Source organism: Petromyzon marinus, chromosome 2 (assembly GCF_048934315.1).
Source record: "Petromyzon marinus isolate PM22_M1 ecotype Great Lakes invasive population chromosome 2, UKy_Petmar_22M1.pri1.0, whole genome shotgun sequence".
Classification (NCBI taxonomy): domain Eukaryota; kingdom Metazoa; phylum Chordata; class Hyperoartia; order Petromyzontiformes; family Petromyzontidae; genus Petromyzon; species Petromyzon marinus.
In genome coordinates this window covers 9,312,090-9,333,167 of record NC_133668.1, presented here as the reverse complement: position 1 = coordinate 9,333,167, position 21,078 = coordinate 9,312,090, and the positions used below count along the sequence as shown (strand labels likewise).

At 44.0% G+C, this 21,078-nt stretch overlaps 2 protein-coding genes across 6 annotated transcripts in view; one reads left to right on the top strand and one right to left on the bottom strand.

Annotated features, from left to right (window-relative positions):
• Positions 1-21,078, bottom strand: part of RECK (reversion inducing cysteine rich protein with kazal motifs) — a 121,560-nt gene that overhangs the window by 83,331 nt on the left and 17,151 nt on the right. For 2 of the 3 annotated variants that reach the window (XM_032964382.2, XM_032964391.2), the window contains exon 4: positions 5,506-5,542. In XM_032964382.2, the coding sequence (XP_032820273.1) occupies positions 5,506-5,542 (37 nt within the window). Of the gene's footprint in view, positions 1-3,658; positions 3,754-5,505; positions 5,543-21,078 lie in introns of those variants that run through there. The other variant, XM_076069481.1, reaches the window with a different exon arrangement.
• The window catches only part of LOC116948081 (beta-crystallin A2), a 46,088-nt gene continuing 34,158 nt past the window's right edge, over positions 9,149-21,078 (top strand). Inside the window, exons 1-2 of one of the 3 annotated variants that reach the window (XM_032964420.2) lie at positions 9,149-9,633; positions 9,896-10,255. The gene's annotated coding sequence lies outside the window, so the exon portion shown is untranslated. Of the gene's footprint in view, positions 9,634-9,786; positions 10,256-21,078 lie in introns of all 3 variants that reach the window. The other 2 variants (XM_032964411.2, XM_076069524.1) reach the window with 2 other exon arrangements.

The following is a 21,078-nucleotide window of genomic DNA, read 5'->3' as shown; positions in this document are numbered from 1 at the left end:
AGTCACGAAAGCTTTAAATCAAAAATTAATACGCTTGTTGTTTCTATAATATTTTTCAGGAGAGAAGTAGCTGTTAGCGTGTTTTTTTGTTTTTTTACAGAGGAACAACTCTGCCGTCATAACTTTGTTTTCAAAAGATGTTTGGTTGAAAGACGCAAGGACGCAATTAGGCGGAGAAGGAGCAACAGCCGCACCCAAGTAAGCCCCCCCCCCAACCCGCGCGCACATTTTTGTTTGTGCACGGCCTTGGCAGTTTTTTTTTAAACTGACCTCATTCACAGCTTTTGAGAGTCAGCTCAGGTCTGTGAGGCCACTACTTTTGTCGTAGGCTTGCTTGCGCAGTGCCGTAAGCTTGTTTCCTCTGAACATTTCCTGTAGGGCACTCAGGAGGGATTACAGGCGCTGCTTTGCTTGCTGTCGGAGAGGCCGAAAAAAAACACTTTTCCTTTGTTGCGACAAAATCTCCAAAAAAGTAGCACAGAATGTGGTAAGCAAGCGGAGAATGAAACGCAAGATTGGGAGTAAATGACTTCTCAATATTTATTATGACTCTTCAAGCCAGATTAATTTTTAATTCTCAAGGTGGCCGTTGTGTGCGCGTGGAACGCGTGGGAAAGTTTACAATCACACTTCCTCTATGAACACCAACTAACCAAAACAAATATTGTTTATATGTGCACGCTTTTTGCTCATCCTCGCTTTTCAGGAAAGGATAACCGCTAGCACGCAGTAGGCAATCTGGTCTCATAAAAAAAATTATATTAAAATGTAATACCCACCAGACGCAGGGCATACACTAAACTGATGTTCTGGCTAAGTAACTCATAAACTGAATCATAGATTTCCTGTACACTTACATACATTGTTAATTAATAAGGACCTGCTCAGCTCCATAGCTCCCAATTAATCTCGAAGATAACCGAGCTGAAACTTCGCATACATTTTTATGTTTTTCACAATTTTATTCAGAATGTGATGTTGGCATCTTGTCATAGGAACAGTGTAGACCTGTGTGTTATGGAATGGCCTGCAGAAAATGACTTCACGGAACAATTTCTGAATCCCATTCAAACGACCGTTTTTCATACATACAATTGGGGACACACTTTCCCCCATATCCTACTCCACAGAAATATTTTTCATGGCAGTCAAACCAATTTTAAGTTCTCAAAACAAAATTAAGTGGAAAAAAACTAACGTTACTGTAATGGTATTTTTCGCGCGCAATCTTCGGTGACCAGGCTGAGACGATCAGCTCACAACACTTGAGACCCCAATATTACACAGGATCTTAGCAGCGCGGCTCAGTGCTCTGATCAATAAGCTAACGCCAACACATCCTCTCCTAAGTTTTGCAAAAAAACACAGTAGCTGCCCGCGCTGTGCAAAAAACTGCGCGAATTCGAGCCACCATTGACGGGTCCTCGATATCGAGTCACTTTCAAGTTTGTGCTCTCCACCTCTCAAGCACAGGAGCCTAGCAGCGAGGTCAACAGCTTTTTTAATTAAGTGTTGATGCAGCCTCCTCGCAATGGTTTCTCAAAAGAGTCACTATTAAAGAAATCGTCCATTGAAAATTCAGTCAGTGTCAGCGAGTGGGTGGAAGAGCACGGAGCGCCAGCAAGGATGCCTCCTTTATCTAATTGCATTCATATGACATCCAGATCTTTCTTCACACTTACTGGTGCATATCTACCATGTGCTTTGAGGCTTGGAACTACTTTAAGATAATTCCTTCCTTATAAATTGAACTAATTGTGCATTTAAAAAGAAACTGTAATGTTTCAGATGATACTTTTTTTAGGCTTTCAAAAAAATTATCGTCAATTAATAGCTCACCGACAATCAGACCTAGGGTCAATGATAACCATAGTTATAACAGCATTGTTACATGAACTTACAATGTAATTGTATTTAATTACGAATCACAGAATTAACTTTTTTTATTGGAGCCCAGGTCTGTCGGCAGTGACATGTTTTATGAAAATAACTCTCAGAGTAGATACTCAACCAAATCTATAAATATGCATATAAACAATAATGCAATTTCTAACGTGCACATTATTATGCGGATATAACTGCCCATGGCTCTAAGGCAAGGAACCAAGCAGAGTGTCACGTGAAAGCCTGGCAAAAGACGCCTTTTAGTGTCTTCTAAAGTTCGATATAAACTTAATACTGCGAATGTGGAACGGCACAGAAGTTCCAGATGGATGGAATTGCCATGGAAAAACGGCACCTGACAGTCCTGGTCCTTGATGTATTGAGGAGGTTGTGTCTCATGTTGCGGAGCGTTCTGAATAAACACTGTACAGAAGTTGTTTTTCAAACTTATAACACTTCTCCCAGACTTAATAAAAAGACAAGCTTCATAATGCTGGTCCGCAACACGCCTCTCTCCAGTTCCCATATCCTTTTTTTATGCGAAGAAGAGCAAGGCCTACAAAAGGGGGAAGTGTCCCTGACAGAGAGGGCCCAAACGCAACAGGCATCTGCCGCGTTCTTCCTCAACAGCTTTCTCCGCGAATCCCCGAGGATTATTGTACAATGCCTGGAAAGAGGCTCTGTACAGGCCGCACAGATTTAAGCCAAAGCCAAAACAAAATCACCAGCCACCTTTCTAATTCACAGAAACAAAAACAGCTCATTCAATATATGCCGACAGTACCAGTCTACCCGATTATAAGTAAAAACCAAAACAGTGCATGCTTTGTGTATTATATAAATACTCTTACGTTTGATGGAATCCAAAACTATTATTTTGCTAGGTTAAACATCATCTCACGAAAAAAACAGAGACAAGCGGTGAAAGTAGTGGAAAGCTAAAAGCACCCAGGAGAGAGGAGAATTAAGAATCTAACATCAGCAACTCTTGACACCAGGGTCCCCCCCCCACCTCACACCCAGGGGTGGGGGCACACACATTCCCGTCATGCTCCAAACCTTTGCCTGACCCCGGCATTAGAACAGTGGTCTGTACGTATGTGTGTTGAACTTCATTCGCACCGCACGTAGCCAAGCGTACGGTGAGAAAAGAAGTTCAACAACACACATGGTCTGCACAACAGCCAGAACAGCAGACAGCAGCAGCAACACATCACGTTCCGTGACTGCTCGCTGTGTTCTGCGAGGAACAACGCCGACAGAAGATTATTATCTGTGTGCACAATCAGCACGGCACTGTCTTCAACAATGCGTTCTAATTTGATTCTCTTCATGTTTTGTTCCCAGAAAAAAAAAACATTCAAGACCTTTTGAAACCATTCGCCTTTTTCATTACAATTGCCTTTTATTTAAGGAATGCATCTCTTTGCAACATCACGGCCACTGTTCGTAGTAACCTTCCTTCTGAGTTATCCAAATAAATAATTAAACGTACACAAAGCATGTTTGGTGTACAGGATAATTATTTGCGCCAAGGATATGTTTTCAAAACAAAAGGTCAAGCCCCAAAACTTTTTTTTAACAGCGTCACCGCTTGAGATTTCCTCAGCCGGCGTTTTGTTATCATCTCGCCTATAGTCGCCTGTTCTCAATGCCGAATGCCACAAGGTTTGGCTGTCAACACATGCCTCTGGACTCCTGTTTAATTATAGAACAGCGGCGGGCACAACACACACACACAAGCCCACGGGAATATGACAGGGGTCCGACTGACCTTGAGAAGCCCTCTGTGGGTCCACTCAGCGGCCTGCAGAAATCTTCAAAAGACTCAATCCATCCCAGCGAAGCCTTCAACACCGACCCCCATAGTCCTCTCCCCCCACCCCCACGCCAACTCTCACCTCATTCCCTGAGTTCCCCAGTCTCCCCCCCCCCACCTCTCCTCTACTATCACCGTGAACCCACACCCCCTCTCCCTACTGCCCCTCTTTCTCCAGGCCTCAAAACATTCTCGCCCACAGCCGTCGCTCACTCCCCCGCACGCCCCACCGCAGCTCCCACCCAACCACTGCAATTTGTTCCCCTTTGTGTGGGGCCGGCGGGGGCTGGCAGCCAGGAGCGGGCGGCAGGAGACGACGGGATTGTGTGGCGCGCCGCGCGCGGCGTGACTAATGCACGCCAATTGGCCCCGTGCGCCACGAGGAGCGCACGCTCTCATTATTCCCATTCGCGTACCGCATACAAGGAATGGGACTCTCTTCTTGAAGGACAGTTTTTTGGGGGGTTCTAAATGAAAAAAAAAATTCGGTCGAGATTTTTCCGTAGAGGTTTGGAGAGGGAGGGATGGAGGGAGGTGTCCAATTTTTTTTTTAAAAAGGCATCCTTTTGAAAGAAAAAAGTGCAACTAATAATGCTTTTTTTTCCGTGGCAGCTGCGTGCGTTCCAAAAAAATTCAAGTCAGACCAATTCAACTTAGCATTCACGTACAATATTGATTTTACGATGCTTAGAAAATCCATAAGCGCACGAAAAAGTGAAATATTTTACTTATTATTAAGGAAAGTTTCACCAAATATATGATCCAGAAGCAATCGATGCCAGAGACATCGATTTATTTTAATTCATGTAGAGGTAATTATTGACAACAGCCGTATGTAATTCAATGGTCATTCTCAGAGGAGGTGACCCATCGGTGTGTACGTTGCTTACTAATAATAACAGCAAGGCAGTTCGAAGTCTATTAAATGATTGCACGAATATTTTTTGCTGAGTGAATAATTTTTTCAACACTGAATTAACACAGCAAACCCCAAGTCGGAGAATCCAGGAGTGGTTTACAATCACTGCAGTGGCTTGTGCTACTGTATGTTAATACTATACTTGTCACATCTAAGTGCTGCTCCTGCAACTTTAATTACTACTTCGAATGGGCCCTGAAATGTGGAGGCATCAGCTGCCGCTCACCCACAGCAACGTCTGTGGCAGCACCAGACTGTAAGAGGCTAATTCTTCCGGATTCTTGGCTTCACAAAACGTAGCATCCCGTCACAAACACTGAGCAACAAATAAACCACCACAATGGCTAATTCCCACAGGGTAGTGTCATGCACTTGAAGTTTCGCCTGCCCATCTGCTTTGCCTAAGCCCTGCTCCTGGTGTGTGGACTGTGCATGAGCGCGTTGGGTCTCGCGCTCACGCGTCCACCCAGAGCGACCTGTCCGTTGGTTTGTGAAATCCGGGGGCTGACAGGTGTCAAATTAACAACGTTACGTTAATTTGAAGTTTATTTTTCATGAGACAGGGCTCGTATGCTGTGGCTGTGAGGGTGGGGGGGAATACAGAGAAGTGTGAATTACTACTGCGTTAGGTTTTCACGGTGATGCTGTATAGCCGGCTCTGCGATGTGTTTTCAGGTTGTACTGTCTTGTTGTTTGACAATCTCTTAGAAAGTGTCAGATTCATTTCCTGAATAAGCTCTCATCACGTCGAGTGAAATGTAAAATAGAATAGCTGAACTACATTGAGCGCTTTCAAGGGTCATCGGATGAAATTAATTGCCCTCTCGCATAGCTGCATATGAATTAATCATATATATTTTTTAATTTCCGAGAGAAAACTCACCAGGCAGCGTGGAATTAATGCAGTCCCAGAATCCAATCTGAAATAGAACAAAGCACATCAAATCCGTTAATATCAAAGCTGTGGTTCTCGGAAAACACTTCACCTTGTTTACGGTACACTTTATTATCATGAAAAATATGCACACAGATGTAGATGCTTAATTTATGCATGGGAAATTAAGTCTGGCTTAATTGTACAACTCAGACGAGGGCAAATTATAGTCACTTAAAACCCAGCTTCGGTAAGTTCTAGGCCAATCGACCCATTGCCAATGTAAAATATGTGTTACAATATATTGGGCTTACATATCCTGCACCGACACAGGGCTCATGATTATTTGCCATTGCCAACAGACAACGAATGCAGCCACATTCAAAATCCACCATTCTGATGCGGCGATGTACTTCAAGCAATAAAATATCCAGTCGACACTTTTCCGCTGAACTCACTCCCTGGATTAAACCTCCAATGTTTAATCTGCATCTCCCAAAGCTCTTGATTGGATATCAAAACTTAATGTCATATTGTACAACGTTGCTTTTCCTGAGGTACAGTACATATCTATAATACAAAGCAACGAGCATTTCAGACCACTAATTATAACACGTGTGTCCCCAATTTTGATTATTTGACCATACTTGGGCAGCATAAACGTGAGCATAAAAAGTACAGCACTGGATTAGAGGACGACCGAAACTGAATTTCTGGTTTCGGCTGAAACCGAAACCAGAAACCGAAAGTTAAAAATTTACTTTCGGCCGAAAACCGAAGCCGAAACCGAAAGTTCAACTGCACTTTCGACCGAGATCGAAACAGAAAGGTATATAACCGAAGTTACCCAACACAATATTTATGAAATATGTTATGATGCAATGCTACTTTAATTAAAAATAAATCTAGAACTAATCATTCAGAGCCTGCAGTACAGTGAGGGAAAAAAGTATTTTATCCCCTGTTGATTTTGTACGTTTGCCCACTGACAAAGAAATGAGCAGTCTATAATTTTAATGGTAGGTTTATTTGAACAGTGAGAGAGAGAATAACAACAACAAAATCCAGAAAAACGCATGTCAATAATGTTATAAATTGATTTGTATTTTAATGAGGGAAATAAGTATTTGACCCCCTCTCAATCAGAAAGATTTCTGGCTCCCAGGTGTCTTTTATACAGGTAACGAGCTGAGATTAGGAGCACACTCTTAAAAGGGAGTGCTCCTAATCTCAGCTTGTTAACTGTATAAAAGACACCTGTCCACAGAAGCAATCAATCAATCACATTCCAAACTCTCCACCATGGCCAAGACCAAAGAGCTCTCCAAGGATGTCAGGGACAAGATTGTAGACCTACACAAGGCTGGAATGGGCTACAAGACCATTGCCAAGCAGCTTGGTGAGAAGGTGACAACAGTTGGTGCGATTATTCGCAAATGGAAGAAACACAAAAGAACTGTCAATCTCCCTCGGCCTGGGGCTTCATGCAAGATCTCACCTCGTGGAGTTGCAATGATCATGAGAACGGTGAGGAATCAGCCCAGAACTACACGGGAGGATCTTGTCAATGATCTCAAGGCAGCTGGGACCATAGTCACCAAGAAAACAATTGGTAACACACTACGCCATGAAGGACTGAAATCCTGCAGCGCCCGCAAGGTCCCCCTGCTCAAGAAAGCACATATACATGCCCGTCTGAAGTTTGCCAATGAACATCTGAATGATTCAGAGGACAACTGGGTGAAAGTGTTGTGGTCAGATGAGACCAAAATGGAGCTCTTTGGCATCAACTCAACTCGCCGTGTTTGGAGGAGGAATGCTGCCTATGACCCCAAGAACACCATCCCCACCGTCAAACATGGAGGTGGAAACATTATGCTTTGGGGGTGTTTTTCTGCTAAGGGGACAGGACAACTTCACCGCATCAAAGGGACAATGGACGGGGCCATGTACCGTCAAATCTTGGGTGAGAACCTCCTTCTCTCAGCCAGGGCATTGAAAATGGGTCGTGGATGGGTATTCCAGCATGACAATGACCCAAAACACACGGCCAAGGCAACAAAGGAGAGGCTCAAGAAGAAGCACATAAAGGTCCTGGAGTGGCCTAGCCAGTCTCCAGACCTTAATCCCATATAAAATCTGTGGAGGGAGCTGAAGGTTCGAGTTGCCAAACGTCAGCCTCGAAACCTTAATGACTTGGAGAAGATCTGCAAAGAGGAGTGGGACAAAATTCCTCCTGAGATGTGCGCAAACCTGGTGGCCAACTACAAGAAACGTCTGACCTCTGTGATTGCCAACAAGGGTTTTGCCACCAAGTACTAAGTCATGTTTTGCAGAGGGGTCAAATACTTATTTCCCTCATTAAAATGCAAATCAATTTATAACATTTTTGACATGCGTTTTTCTGGATTTTGTTGTTATTCTGTCTCTCACTGTTCAAATAAACATACCATTAAAATTAGACTGATCATTTTTTTGTCAGTGGGCAAACGTACAAAATCAACAGGGGATCAAATACTTTTTTTCCCTCACTGTAAGAGTCGCTAAATATCAAATCTTTAGGTGTTACTTACTTAGTAATTATATCCAAACAAACTAATGTTGTAGTTAAGAAACAACAGTTTTTCCGCATTGAGCCAGACAGGCTGCCGTCTGTTGACCAGTCGTATCTACATTAGCAGACCATGGTTGTGGCTGTAACCTCGCTCCCAAGCTGCTGCTGCTGACGTGTATGTGTTTGTGTGTGTGTACGTGTGTTTGTGTGTGTTGTGTGTGTTGTGTGTACGTGTGTTTGTGTGTACGTGTGTTTGTGTGTGTACGTGTATGTGTGTGTTTGTGTGTGTTGTGTGTACGTGTGTTTGTGTGTGTTGTGTGTACGTGTGTTTGTGTGTGTTGTGTGTACGTGTGTTTGTGTGTACGTGTGTTTGCAGCCTATCGCATAGGATTGCCTAGCGCCGACTGACCGGCCGATAGACAGTGATAGACGTAGCATTAGCATTATATTCTAAAAATAGATCTTCGGTTGACGAATGACGACCGAACGTCAATATCAGTTTCGGCCGAAACCGAAACCAGACCGAAAGTAAAAAAAATACTCTTAATTTGAAGCTTTCGGGACTGCAGGAATCCAAAAGTAACCCGAAAGTAAAAGAAAGAGGCAATTTGACAACTTTCGGCACCGAAACCGAATTTCGGTCGGCCTCTACACTGGATGTTTCCTCTCAATACACATATCCCCGCAGCAGCCGACAACAACCTGGCGTGTATGGTGGTCGCCCATTCAAGCACTATCCAGGCTCAACACTGCTTAGCTTACTAGATCTGACGATAACCAGGAGCATTCTGGGTGACCTGGTCATCGGAAATTGTAGCATCGTGCAGAATAAACAAATATTATTTCGGAAGTTAGGAAGGTCATAAGAGCTTGCATCAAGCGACAATGGGAATGATTCCAAAGCCGAGCAACGCAAGGGAAGGAGAAAAAATACATTTATCCTGCAATACGAATTTATTCAACCTGAACAAAAGCGCAGCAGCTAATATCATACCTATAAACGTATTTTTTTGTCTGTGTCTGTCCGTCTGTCTGTCTGCGCACGACTGCTTGCGAGGGATTTCGCTCTCAAACGGTGGGGTGTTAGGTCGAAAAATTTTTGCCAGGCAGCACGCCGTAAGCCCCGCGGTGGGCAAGCACTACGCCGTGTTCCCGTCACTCGCCTTAAAAATAGTTAAAATTGCGTTTTTTGGCGATTTTTCTTATTTTTCTATTTAGTTTTGCCGCCCGCCGTGGGGCAAAGCACGCAATTGCGCATGCGCGAAACGCTGACAGGAGTTGCCCCTAGCAACGCACACACGATCACTAAATTGTTTTATTCGCGTTAACAATGCTTAAAAAATATACACACAACGCTGAGGTTCATTCTTCACAGTCTAATGTCCTCCACAACCAACCCCAATGCGTGCAGTTACTGATATAAAGTCCGTAGATATTAATATTATAGCGCTTACTTAGCATTATTGCAGCACGGGTGGGGAGAAGCGGCCCAGCCTCCGGCCTGGCAATGTGTTACCTCCTCCGGCTGGGTAATCTAGGCGAGGCCGCGGGCTCTGCACGGGACTAGGCCTCTCCACGGCAATGTAAGTACAATTTTATTGAATCTTTCGCTAAGAACTCAGGTTCATTGTTTCCTATTATGAAACTAATAAGTTGGCAAAATATTACAATAATAATGTTTGTGTGCGGAAAAACTAATATTTCATTATTTGGTTGCTAAATATTTCCTTTTTTAGCCGTGTTTTTATGACGCTGCGACGGTGTACTGCCAGTCTGTGCTGTGGCCTGCTGGGGACATCCTCCACGGATCTCAATGTCAACTTTTCTGATGTCATCTTCAACCAGACGCTCATCCTTCTTGAGGACAAACTGCACTCCATTGGTGGAAAAGACCTCACGTCTATGGGACTACCAACACCCTACAGGGACAACCTTCATGCCCTTGCTCAAGAGATCCTACGTGAAATAGGCCATCATGCTTTACAGCTTCGTAAATTTATTTAGGAAAATTAACCAAAGCTAATGGGTGCACAACTAGAAGCCTACACGAAAATCTTGGAACACATTGAGACTACAAATCGAGTCTTTTTTTTGTCCTCGATGCACCTGCCAGTACTGGGAAGACTTTTTGTTTTCAAACTGCTCCTCGCTAAGGCTCGCCAGAGAGAAGATTGCTCTAGCTGTGGCATCATCGGGGATTGCTGTGTAAGTCGATGTGTGTGTGTTTGAGTCGATGTGTGTGTGTGTTTGAGTCCATATGTGTGTGCGTTTAGGTCCATGTGTGTGTGTAAGTCGATGTGTGTCTGTCTCTTTTTTGCCCGGGCAACGCCAGAAAAGAGATTGGCTCCTGTCATAGGAATGTGGAATTATCACCACAGATTCAGAGGCACCAACAGTGATGACTATCACTCATTGCTAATTTGAGCATAGAAGCACAGACTTTGACTTCACTATTGCAGAAAACTCACTATTCTGTAAAAACTATTTATGTTAGTTCATAGCAATTGAGGGGGTACAGACGAAGGCATTGTGGAATAGTCGAGTTGCAATTCGGACAATGTTAAATTCTCTCAGGACTGCTGGATCTTGGCTCAGAGCAGACATGTAACGTGTGTAAAAACATATAAAAGTAGCAACTTTAGAAACTTCCGCACTTTATTATTTCAAGGAACAAAGCATTGGAGCATTTGTTTTTATTCACTGTATATGCCTACGTACTGTAGTAGGCATGTGAACTCTGTAGCACTGGCTCCAGTGGAAACAAATGGACATGGACACTGCCCACCCCATACGTGACTGACGAGGACAGTTTTGACTTGAGGCATTTTATTTAATTCAAAATAATAATACAAACTCGTGTATCGGTTAATTTCACGCGTATGACTGAAATGTATTTAAAACTCATGACATTTGTAAGTGTCGGGTTGTTCAAAACTGCCCGAAAAAGATCGCGTCCAAATTATTTGAACAACAGCACATCTTCAATTGCCTAACGATGACAACGGCGCTGTTTTTTTATACTCAGAATCCTGCGCTGCCAATCCAATAACTGAGCCAGAGCCAAGAGTAAGTGACTGACTTCACTCGGGCTGGCCCGTCCAAAAATAGCAGAGTGAAATCCTCCACATTCTAAATGGCCACATGCACAAACAAGCGGTGTTTTCTTAAAGAGACCACTGCTCCCAGCTCACCCAGCAGCCTCTCACAGGCAGTGGTGGGGGGTGAAGCAGCCAAAGGAAGAGAGAGATTGCCTCACGAGCTCCATCCAGTGCACTGTAGCCAACAGAGGAAAGGTTCTGCAGGCAAAGGCTGTAAGCTAAAGTGCTACTATTCTAGCATCAGCCTCATTGAGATCTCATTTGCCCGCGATAGCAAGCGGTCTCCTCTGTGAGGGGGACCCTTCATGGGGGCCGCCGGTGGCACAAAGCTCGCCTGCAGGAGGGCCAGAGGCTGGCACCCGCTGCCAACGGCTGTGGCCATTTCATCGCCACGCGTGTCAATGGCCCGCGTGACGATCGTGCCGCCGCAGGAGACACGGCGTTTAACCGAGAGGCAAAAGTTCAACGAACGCGAACACCCGCTTTAGGCGGCAACGAAAGGGTTCATGTTTACCTGTGTCGTTTTGGAAGCTATGCAAATCTCAAGGCGAGAAAAAACTCGCCTTCGTTGTCGCGTGGCCACAATTACAACGAGCCAGCGTGATAATGCCCTGGTCGGGTTGAATGAAAACTGGATGCGACGCCTCAAACGAGACGTTTCGGTGCATTTGAACGCACGGGTGCTGCCATCCGTGCACGCGTGCCTTATGAAACACGGGCACTGTCATTGCTGCGCGCGTGAAAGATTGTTATTAGCGAGCGTGGCATCTGCCACTTGCACGTCCCCGCAGCGTTCGCGTGAGACACAGACGCGCACGCGCGCGCGTGATTCACCGCGGCGTTTGGCATTCGCTGAATGCAAATCCCCAAGCGAGAAAACGGCAAAGTGCACAGGGAGGCGACCCAGCTAAGACGACACCAGCACTGAGTGATTGGCAGCACAATGGCGGCTATTATGTCGAGCCAACAATGGCTGGTAAGAACAAAAATAACAGCACGACTGCACAATGGTTCAATTCTCTCCACCATCTCCCTTCTCGTCTCCCCCCGTCCCCACCTCCATTCGAATGCCTCTTTCGAGCTATTTTTGAACGCCTTCCATAATCTCGCGATGCCAGGGAGTGGGGAACTCTTGCATGGCCCGGATATCGCAGACAGCTCAGGAATCTAAAATCCGCAAACAATAACGCAGCTCATGGTTTGCTAATGATCTTCCTTTGCTGAATAATTGCACATTACCAGACATGCATTCATAAGTTATCCGTGCGTAGTCATTGTATACAAACTCAAGATACCCTCAATTAAGCGTGTAACTATATGCTATGTTTAATTACGAATACATGTTTGTCGTTGAGTGCGTATACACTAATGCATGTGCTGAAGACGCACAATCCACCGTTGTTATCACTGTGTTTATCAAATACAATGGGGAATTGATTATTATTCTGTGTAACGATGTCTGTAACCTATACATACAGTATTTATATATTCACATTCTTGGAAAATGTTCACTGTAAGAACGGTTTACAGATAGTAATGTAAATTTTCACATACCCCGGGCATGGAGTGTGACTATGAATTAAATATATCCCTGTAGGGTCACCAATGTATCTTTAGCCAAAGTAAGATTACACTCAGGCTCTATTAACTGTAGCAAATGCAGGAAACTATGAAACATTCCAAAGTATGTCAACGTAGAGTACTGTGAACAAAACATTCTCGACTGCACGAATACCTCGAAGTAAGAATTATCCAATTGAATACGCGCTCTTATTATTAGAGTAGGAAATGATACATGGGGGGGGGGGTGATAAAATGACTAGTAACGCACTAAAAACAATGATACATTTTGGGGGGGTGATAAAATGGCAAGTAACGCACTAAAAACAATGATACATTTTGGGGGGGGGGTGATAAAGTGGCCAGTAACGCACTAAAAACAATGATACATTTAGGGGGGGGGGTGATAAAATGGCAAATAACGCACTAAAAACAATGATACATTTTGGGGGGGGGTGTGATAAAATGGCTAGTAACGCACTAAAAACAATGATACATTTTGGGGGGGTGATAAAATGGCAAGTAACGCACTAAAAGCAATGATACATTTTGGGGGGAGGTGGTGATAAAGTGTCCAGTAACGCACTAAAAACAATGATACATTTTGGGGGGGTGGTGATAAAATGGCCAGGAACGCGCTAAAAACAATGATACAGTTTTTTTGGGGGGGGGGTGATAAAATGGCTAGTAACGCACTAAAAACAATGATACATTTGGGGGGGTGGGTGGTGATAAAGTGGCCAGTAACGCACTAAAAACAATGATACATTTTGGGGGGGTGGTGATAAAATGGCCAGTAACGCACTAAAAACAATGATACATTTTGGGGGGGTGGTGATAAAATGGCTAGTAACGCAATAAAAACAATGATACATTTTGGGGGGGGGGGTGATGATAAAATGGCCAGTAACGCACTAAAAACAATGATACATTTTGGGGAGGGGTGCTGATAAAACGGCTAGTAACGCACTAAAAACAATGATACATTTTGGGGGAGGGGTGATAAAATGGCCAGTAACGCACTAAAAACGATACATTTTGGGGGGGTGATAAAATGACAAGTAACGCACTAAAAAAATTATACATTTTGGGGGGGGGGGGTGGTGATAAAATGGCTAGTAACGCACTAAAAACAATGATACATTTTGGGGGGGGTGGTGATAAAATGGTAAGTAACGCACTAAAAACAATGATTTACAGGTCATTGTCAATCCACTGCTGGATGAACACCTCCCCACACCGAGTCGGCCATGGGGGCGTGGTCAGTGGGGGCCTGGTGGTCGGGGGGGGTCGCAGAACCGGTTCAGACTTCACTCGCCACTTTACAGGTTCCAAGCAGTCCGATTCGTGGCAAAATGTATCGAGTAGCATTGTTAGAAGGAATGAAACAGCCTCAGGAACGGTTGTAACAACTTGCATCGCTCTCACATTTGACGCGAACCAAACACCTTAGCTCCTCAATGCTGTTCCGGCGAGTTAGACTCAAAGGCTGGTACACGCTACGGGTTATCAACACGCAACCCTCTGGAGAGGCTCTCTGCAACTCCTGCTGCTCACGGAGGTCCGAAAACCAAGAGCGTCGTGAAACCAGCAGATTGCAGAGTTGCACTCTTTATCTTTTTCACACCAATGTGCTTCTTCTGCCTTAGTTGTTCCCGTTTGCCCCCTGCAGCTGTGTAATAGCTGCTATATAAACAGTGACGATGTTTAAGGCTGCGAGGTGGAGATATGGGTTGGTGGTCCGCGCAGAGATCAGTTTCTGTTTATCTGACACTCATCGTCTGCTCATCTGCTGGACTAAGAGGTGGTCAGCAAGATGGCAGCATGACAAAGTGGATCCATGAGTCTCTCTGTAGTTTTTAGTAGTATCCTCTTATACGTGCGATGCTTTTGGATAAAAGGAGTCTTGTGACTCAGTGAGGCTTTCTGGATAAACAAGGGGCATTATTTTATTAAATGAATTCAAACACCGCTGTGAAGAGAATACAGGGGATTGAGTCCCCAGCCAGTGAATGCTGCATTCATAATTCTGCTCGAGTGAGGTGCTGCAGCACACACACACGGAGGGACGCATGTATCTTCCTCGGAGGGTGCTAATTACAGCACACATATCTGTCTAGCACAATATCCACGGGGAGCTAATCATTCCTCACATTACGCATCACATTAAACATGACCAGGAAATTCTTAAGAGAAACATGATGGGTGTTTTGCTGCTGCGGAATTCTGCTACTGCTGCATGAGTTACCATAAGGTATCATGAGGTATATCCGCTTGTTTTGGCACACTCGGTTTGATTGGAACAAGAGATGACGTGTAAATGTACAATTAAAAGGTTATGTTTAATTCAGATGCAGAATTCTAAAAATATTTCACAAGTATCTACCCATCTTAACACTTTATGGGGCATCTTCCAATTATCCAGAAGAAGAAAAAAACAATCCTTAAATCTTAGCCATTGTTCATATTGTCCATCCGTCCTTCGCTATATCCACACACACAGCCAATATTCCCCACTGAATGCCGGTGACATCACCACAGCGCTGTACCAGGCTAGGTGCTAGGTACACTTTGAGGCCACGTGATGTGACAATTTCAGACTTGCGAGATATTAAGGACAGACCGAGGTGGTATGGATGCTCTTAAAATGTAGCCTTCAAAGACCTCTGGGGAAAGTGGTATGAGTGAACACCTATTAGGGCTGCAATAGCACACGAGGGAGTGGTGGGGTCAACACCACACCGTTGCCTCCTCTGCCTCCCAAACTCAGTCGAACTAGGAGTGGCCCACAAACCTGTTCAGATACCACTCACCACCACTGTTAGCCGTGACTGAGAATCAAACTCAGGTCAAGGTATCAGTGACGCAGTGCAGAATCCATTGCGCCACCCACCACCTCCCACACACACACACGTGCTTGCACAGCACCTCAAACATATGTATCAAACACCTGCATAAGAACACGGAGCCAGCGTGCGTGTGTGTGGAGAGCGGTAACGTAACGGTTAGCGCATTGCGCTACGAACCTGACAACCCGAGTTCTATTCCCGAGTGACGATTATCTGAACCGGTCCTGGACCTCGACGAGGTCCACTCAGTCTCAAATAGCTACCTCGTGCGGTGTGTAAACTAGGGAGACAAAGGCAGCCAGGCATGGTCCTGGCAACGCACCACCTCGTGTGCTGTTCAGGCCTTCATAGGTGCTCGCTAACAGCACTTGCCGCAACCGTCTGTGAAGGCTATTGGGGGAATATTTATCTTTGTATGTAAAGCGGGCAGCTCCTGTGTGCAGTTTTTTTTTGTGGCCGTTACCTGATACATGTAGGGGCCAGTTTGAACCAACCCTCGAAGTACCAACCTCAGGTTGTCTGCTTATGCGATTGGACTGTGGACCCCCACCCCTCCCACCACTGATGAATGGGGAAGGACAATTTTCCTACGAAGCGCACCCATCCGTGTCGATGAGCGCACGTGTGGAGAGCGTGCACGGGATGTGCGCGTAGCCGCACAGCGCAGGGTGAGCAACAACAGCGCAACACGGTGAGCGGTGAACGCCTCCTCCTTGTATAGCCTTCCTCTTCTTCCTCCCTAAGCCTGACCCCAGCCCACCCTGTCACCCCCACCTCAGCCCCCCCCCTCCATCCCTGCTACACTGAACCCCTCGCCCTCCGTAACAGGATCCAGACTTGTGACAGCCCCAGGGGCTCCAAGCAGTCACCAGCAAGGCCTCTCGTTAAACTGCCAAGGCCTGAATGTGCTATTGATGAGGCAAATATAAAGATCAAGGGACGGCCATCCAAGCCTGTCCCCTTTCACTTATGGCACAAAACCAATGCCAGGTTCAAGAGCTTCAAATCAACGTTTTTCCCTCCTTTCTGCACAAGAACTTCTTGAAAACTACAATAGTTACTTTCAACTTTGAAGACAAGCCATTTAGAACGTAAACACTCTCCAGGCCTTCTCAACTTGCTCATTAATTAAGAGGACTTGTCGAGCACAAGTAGACTATTTTTAGAATAAATAATCGAAGCAAAATAAAAAACTACGAGTATTTTAACCAACTTTTACGCTGCAAGTTCAGCGGCTTTTGAAATAGCATGCAACCAAATTTCATTGCCAGACATATGTAGAATGATTTAAGCACAAAATGCTTCCATAATACCGTGCTCTACAACTACAAAGCCAACTGTTATATCATTATATAAGTACAAATATGAAGGGTCATGAGGCTGGTGGGCTATAACATATATATGGTTTTATTTGTGGAGACAGACCAGTGTTCTGCTTGCATGTACCATTCCCCATTATGCTGCATATCAACACAATAACGAGGTTGTGTACACGGTCAATTATATAAAAACAATATTGTTAAAATAAGCCTGACTTGTAGCCACTCTCCATCAGTGTGATTTTTCAACAATTTCCAAACGACGTCTTTCCCAAAGACACTTTCATGTGGGCACTGGCAAAGCACCAGGGATAAGGGACCACAAGCGAAATATAAAAACACCACTGGCATTTCTAAAAAAAAAAAATTCCCGACCAAGGCTTCTCTGCTCTTAGCGAAGGAGGCGCGCAGATGGTAACAATTATACACTTTCCAGTACAACCTTCAAAAGAATCTGGTAAATCTGAACTAAAGTGACCGTGACATGCGAGCACACAGAGGAAAAACACCGATGTCAACAATACGCGCAGAGTCGACGGTTCCGATACCAAAGGAATCTCTCGGAACAACTGCCAAAAAAGAAAGGAAGAACTAACACGCGCGTGCGTGTGTGTGTGTAGCTCACTCACATGCACACTTTGCGGCAGCTATGCCAACATCAACGTCTTTATGCCAGGCAGGCTGGCCAACCACATACTTTTAGTTTTGTGTCACTGTTGTAAAATGCACATTACGAGCACGAGTTATTTAAAGACATTAAAAGTACGGTAAGGGTAAAAGTGTACATACATTCCTGGCAGCTTGCAAAACAGTCGAAATTCCCGTGACAGTGTTTTGATTTGGAATTTGCAATAAGAAATTTTATTTTGTAAGGGCTCGTAGATATGATTACATAAATACCGTTGCTGTATATTGCTACTTGAGCTGGCTAGGTGGTCTCACAGTGGTGAACTGACACTTGAGACGAGGATTCCTTTCTTTCACATTGCCAAGTTGGTTCATAGTCGTCTGTGGACTACATTTCAAATGAGATCAGTATATTTTTACGTCTAATGATTTGTAACGTCTCATTTAAGTGGAGGTTTTATTTGGACAGCAATGACATGACCTAAGCTTGAAAGCAAACATAATTTAGTAACTGTGACAGTAATATTAATCACAATTATTACATATTGCGTGTTCTACATCATCGGTGGTCTAGTTAAATATACATCGTCCTGAAGTGCCTGATTTACTATTTGTAATGAGATATTTGTGTACCCAAAATGTCGTCAGTTTTAACACCCGTCTCATCATCATAATCATCATTAACCTTGATGTGTCCACTGCCACATGAACATCTCCCCAACTCAGTCACCATATGCAACGATCCATCTGGATCGGGGGTTGGCAAAGTAAACAACATGAAGAGCCATTTTTTTCGAATTCGGTAAAACACTCAACATTTCAAGAGCCTGAATGAACGCGAACACGAGACGGTGGTCCTTAATAAATAGCGTCACGAAGCAGTCCTTAAAGAACCACATGCTGTTCCGGAGCTGCAGGTTGCAAACTTCTACCCATGGTAAACAGGACTTCCATGGTAAACAGGACTTCCATGGTAAACTGGACTCTCATGGTAAACAGGACTTCCATGGTAAACTGGACTCCCATGGTAAACAGGACTCTCATGGTAAACTGGACTTCCATGGTAAACTGGACTCTCATAGTAAACTGGACTCTCATGGTAAACAGGACTTCCATGGTAAACAGGACTTCCATGGTAAACTGGACTTCCATGGTAAACTGGACTCTCATGGTAAACTGGACTTCCATGGTAAACTGGACTCTCATGGTAAACAGGACTCTCATGGTAAACTGGACTTCCATGGTAAACAGGACTCTCATGGTAAACTGGACTTCCATGGTAAACTGGACTCATGGTAAACAGGACTTCCATGGTAAACTGGACTTCCATGGTAAACTGGACTCTCATGGTAAACTGACTCTCATGGTAAACAGGACTTCCATGGTAAACTGGACTTCCATGGTAAACTGGACTCTCATGGTAAACAGGACTCTCATGGTAAACAGGACTCTCATGGTAAACTGGACTTCCATGGTAAACTGGACTCTCATGGTAAACAGGACTCTCATGGTAAACTGGACTTCCATGGTAAACTGGACTCTCATGGTAAACAGGACTTCCATGGTAAACTGGACTCTCATGGTAAACAGGACTTCCATGGTAAACTGGACTTCCATGGTAAAATGGACTCCCGTGGTCAGGGGTCAGGAACCAAAATAACAAGAAGAGGCATTTTTTTCGAATTAGGTAAAAAAAAAAGCTATAAATTTCAAGAACCACAATGCAGTCCTTAAAGAGCCGCATGCGGTTGCAGAGCCACAGGTTGTCGACCTCTGATCTAGCTCCTGCACTCGAGCTGACCTCATCGCTCCATCTCCATGGAAGGTGGCCTTCTCTGGCATGTTCCCTCCTTTGGCTAGGCAGCCATCTGGACTTCAAGTATTATTGTGTCTCTTGTAAATTCAAGCACAGGAAGTCTATGATTTGGCTTTTAAAAAGCAACTAACAAGAGAGACACATTTATAGTTTTTTAGCATCACATGCCATGCCATTACAGGCAATTCCTGAATAAGTGAATAAAAAATAGAATTTTTCGATTTAAAGCTTTCGTGACTGCAATGATTCATCTTCTTTGGTTCTTTCGGTAAAGTCACGTAGAATGAGAATAAAATAATAAATTGATAAAATAAAATAACACAATAATATTCTCACGACGTTTCGGCCACAACACAAGCGGCCTTCATCAGGTGAAGGGACGAGACTGTCTGGTAGGACAGCGCTGGAGTGAAAGAGCCACATTCAGATCACGGCTTTTAAGCTGTGTGAGAGGAACAAAGCGCCTTGACAAAGGAATTAGTATATAATTTAGCATTGAAATGGCTGAATGATTAGCTTGTGACTGGTCACAGAAATAGTTATGTTAAAAGTTAAAGCATACACATCCGCAGAGGCACCCCTTGACAATGGAATTAGCATAGAATTTAGCATTGAAATAGCTAAGTTAAAGCATACACATCCGCAGAGGCACCCCTTGACAATGGAATTAGCATAGAATTTAGCATTGAAATAGCTGAGTGATTAGCTTGTAACTGCTCACAGAAATAGCTACGTTAAAGTCAGACCATACACATTCACCGAGGCACTTAGTACAAATCAAACAGGAGAATTTAGCATTGAAATAACTAAGCGAATTTAGCATTGAAATAACTGAGTGATTAGCTAGTGACTGGTCACAGAAATGACTATGTTGAAGTCAAGGCCTACACATCTGAGCTATTCACAGTACTATATAGTGAACCAATAAAAACTAAAATATAAATTACCTTCATGTTATCAATAAACTCTATATTGTCCAATCAGCTAAGCTACCAACAATAAGTCGTTATATATCACAATGCTATATGGCGAAAAAATGGGTGCTGAAGTTGAAATATATGCTAATTCCTTTGTCAAGGCGCTTTGTTCCTCTCACACAGCTTAAAAGCCGTGATCTGAACGTGGCTCTTTCACTCCAGCGCTGTCCTACCAGACAGTCTCGTCCCTTCACCTGATGAAGGCTGCTTGTGTTGTGGCCGAAACGTCGTGAGAATATTATTGTGTTATTTTATTTTATCAATGTATTATTTTATTCTCATTCTACGTGACTTTACCGGAAGAACCAAGGAAAAAAAAAATAGAATGTATTGATTAATTGACATCCTATCTAGCTGCAAATGTGGCCATGGCTAAATTAAAATGCAATATAACTGAAAAACAAAATCCATCCATGCATGCTGTAGTGTCTACCATGGTCTAGGGTTAATATAAATTAATCCAACAGCAACCATGGATCCATAGGATGAAGCAGGCATCATCAACGTATTGTGAACGCTAATAACACTTTATATTCGTCATGGTCAACAGTACCATAACATACAATTCAAATCGAACAAGTGCCTGGCTTTTTAACAGTGGTGATTACTTCCAGTATAGCCATAACAAGTTTACGAGGCTGCTTGCATTAATAGCTGTCGTGCCACCACATATAACTAATTCATATGTGTATATCGGACACTCTATGGGTAGTCGAAAAAATATGGCCTGGTTTATTTTCTGTCTGTTTTTGGGATGGGGTGTGGAATGGGGCGGAGGGGGG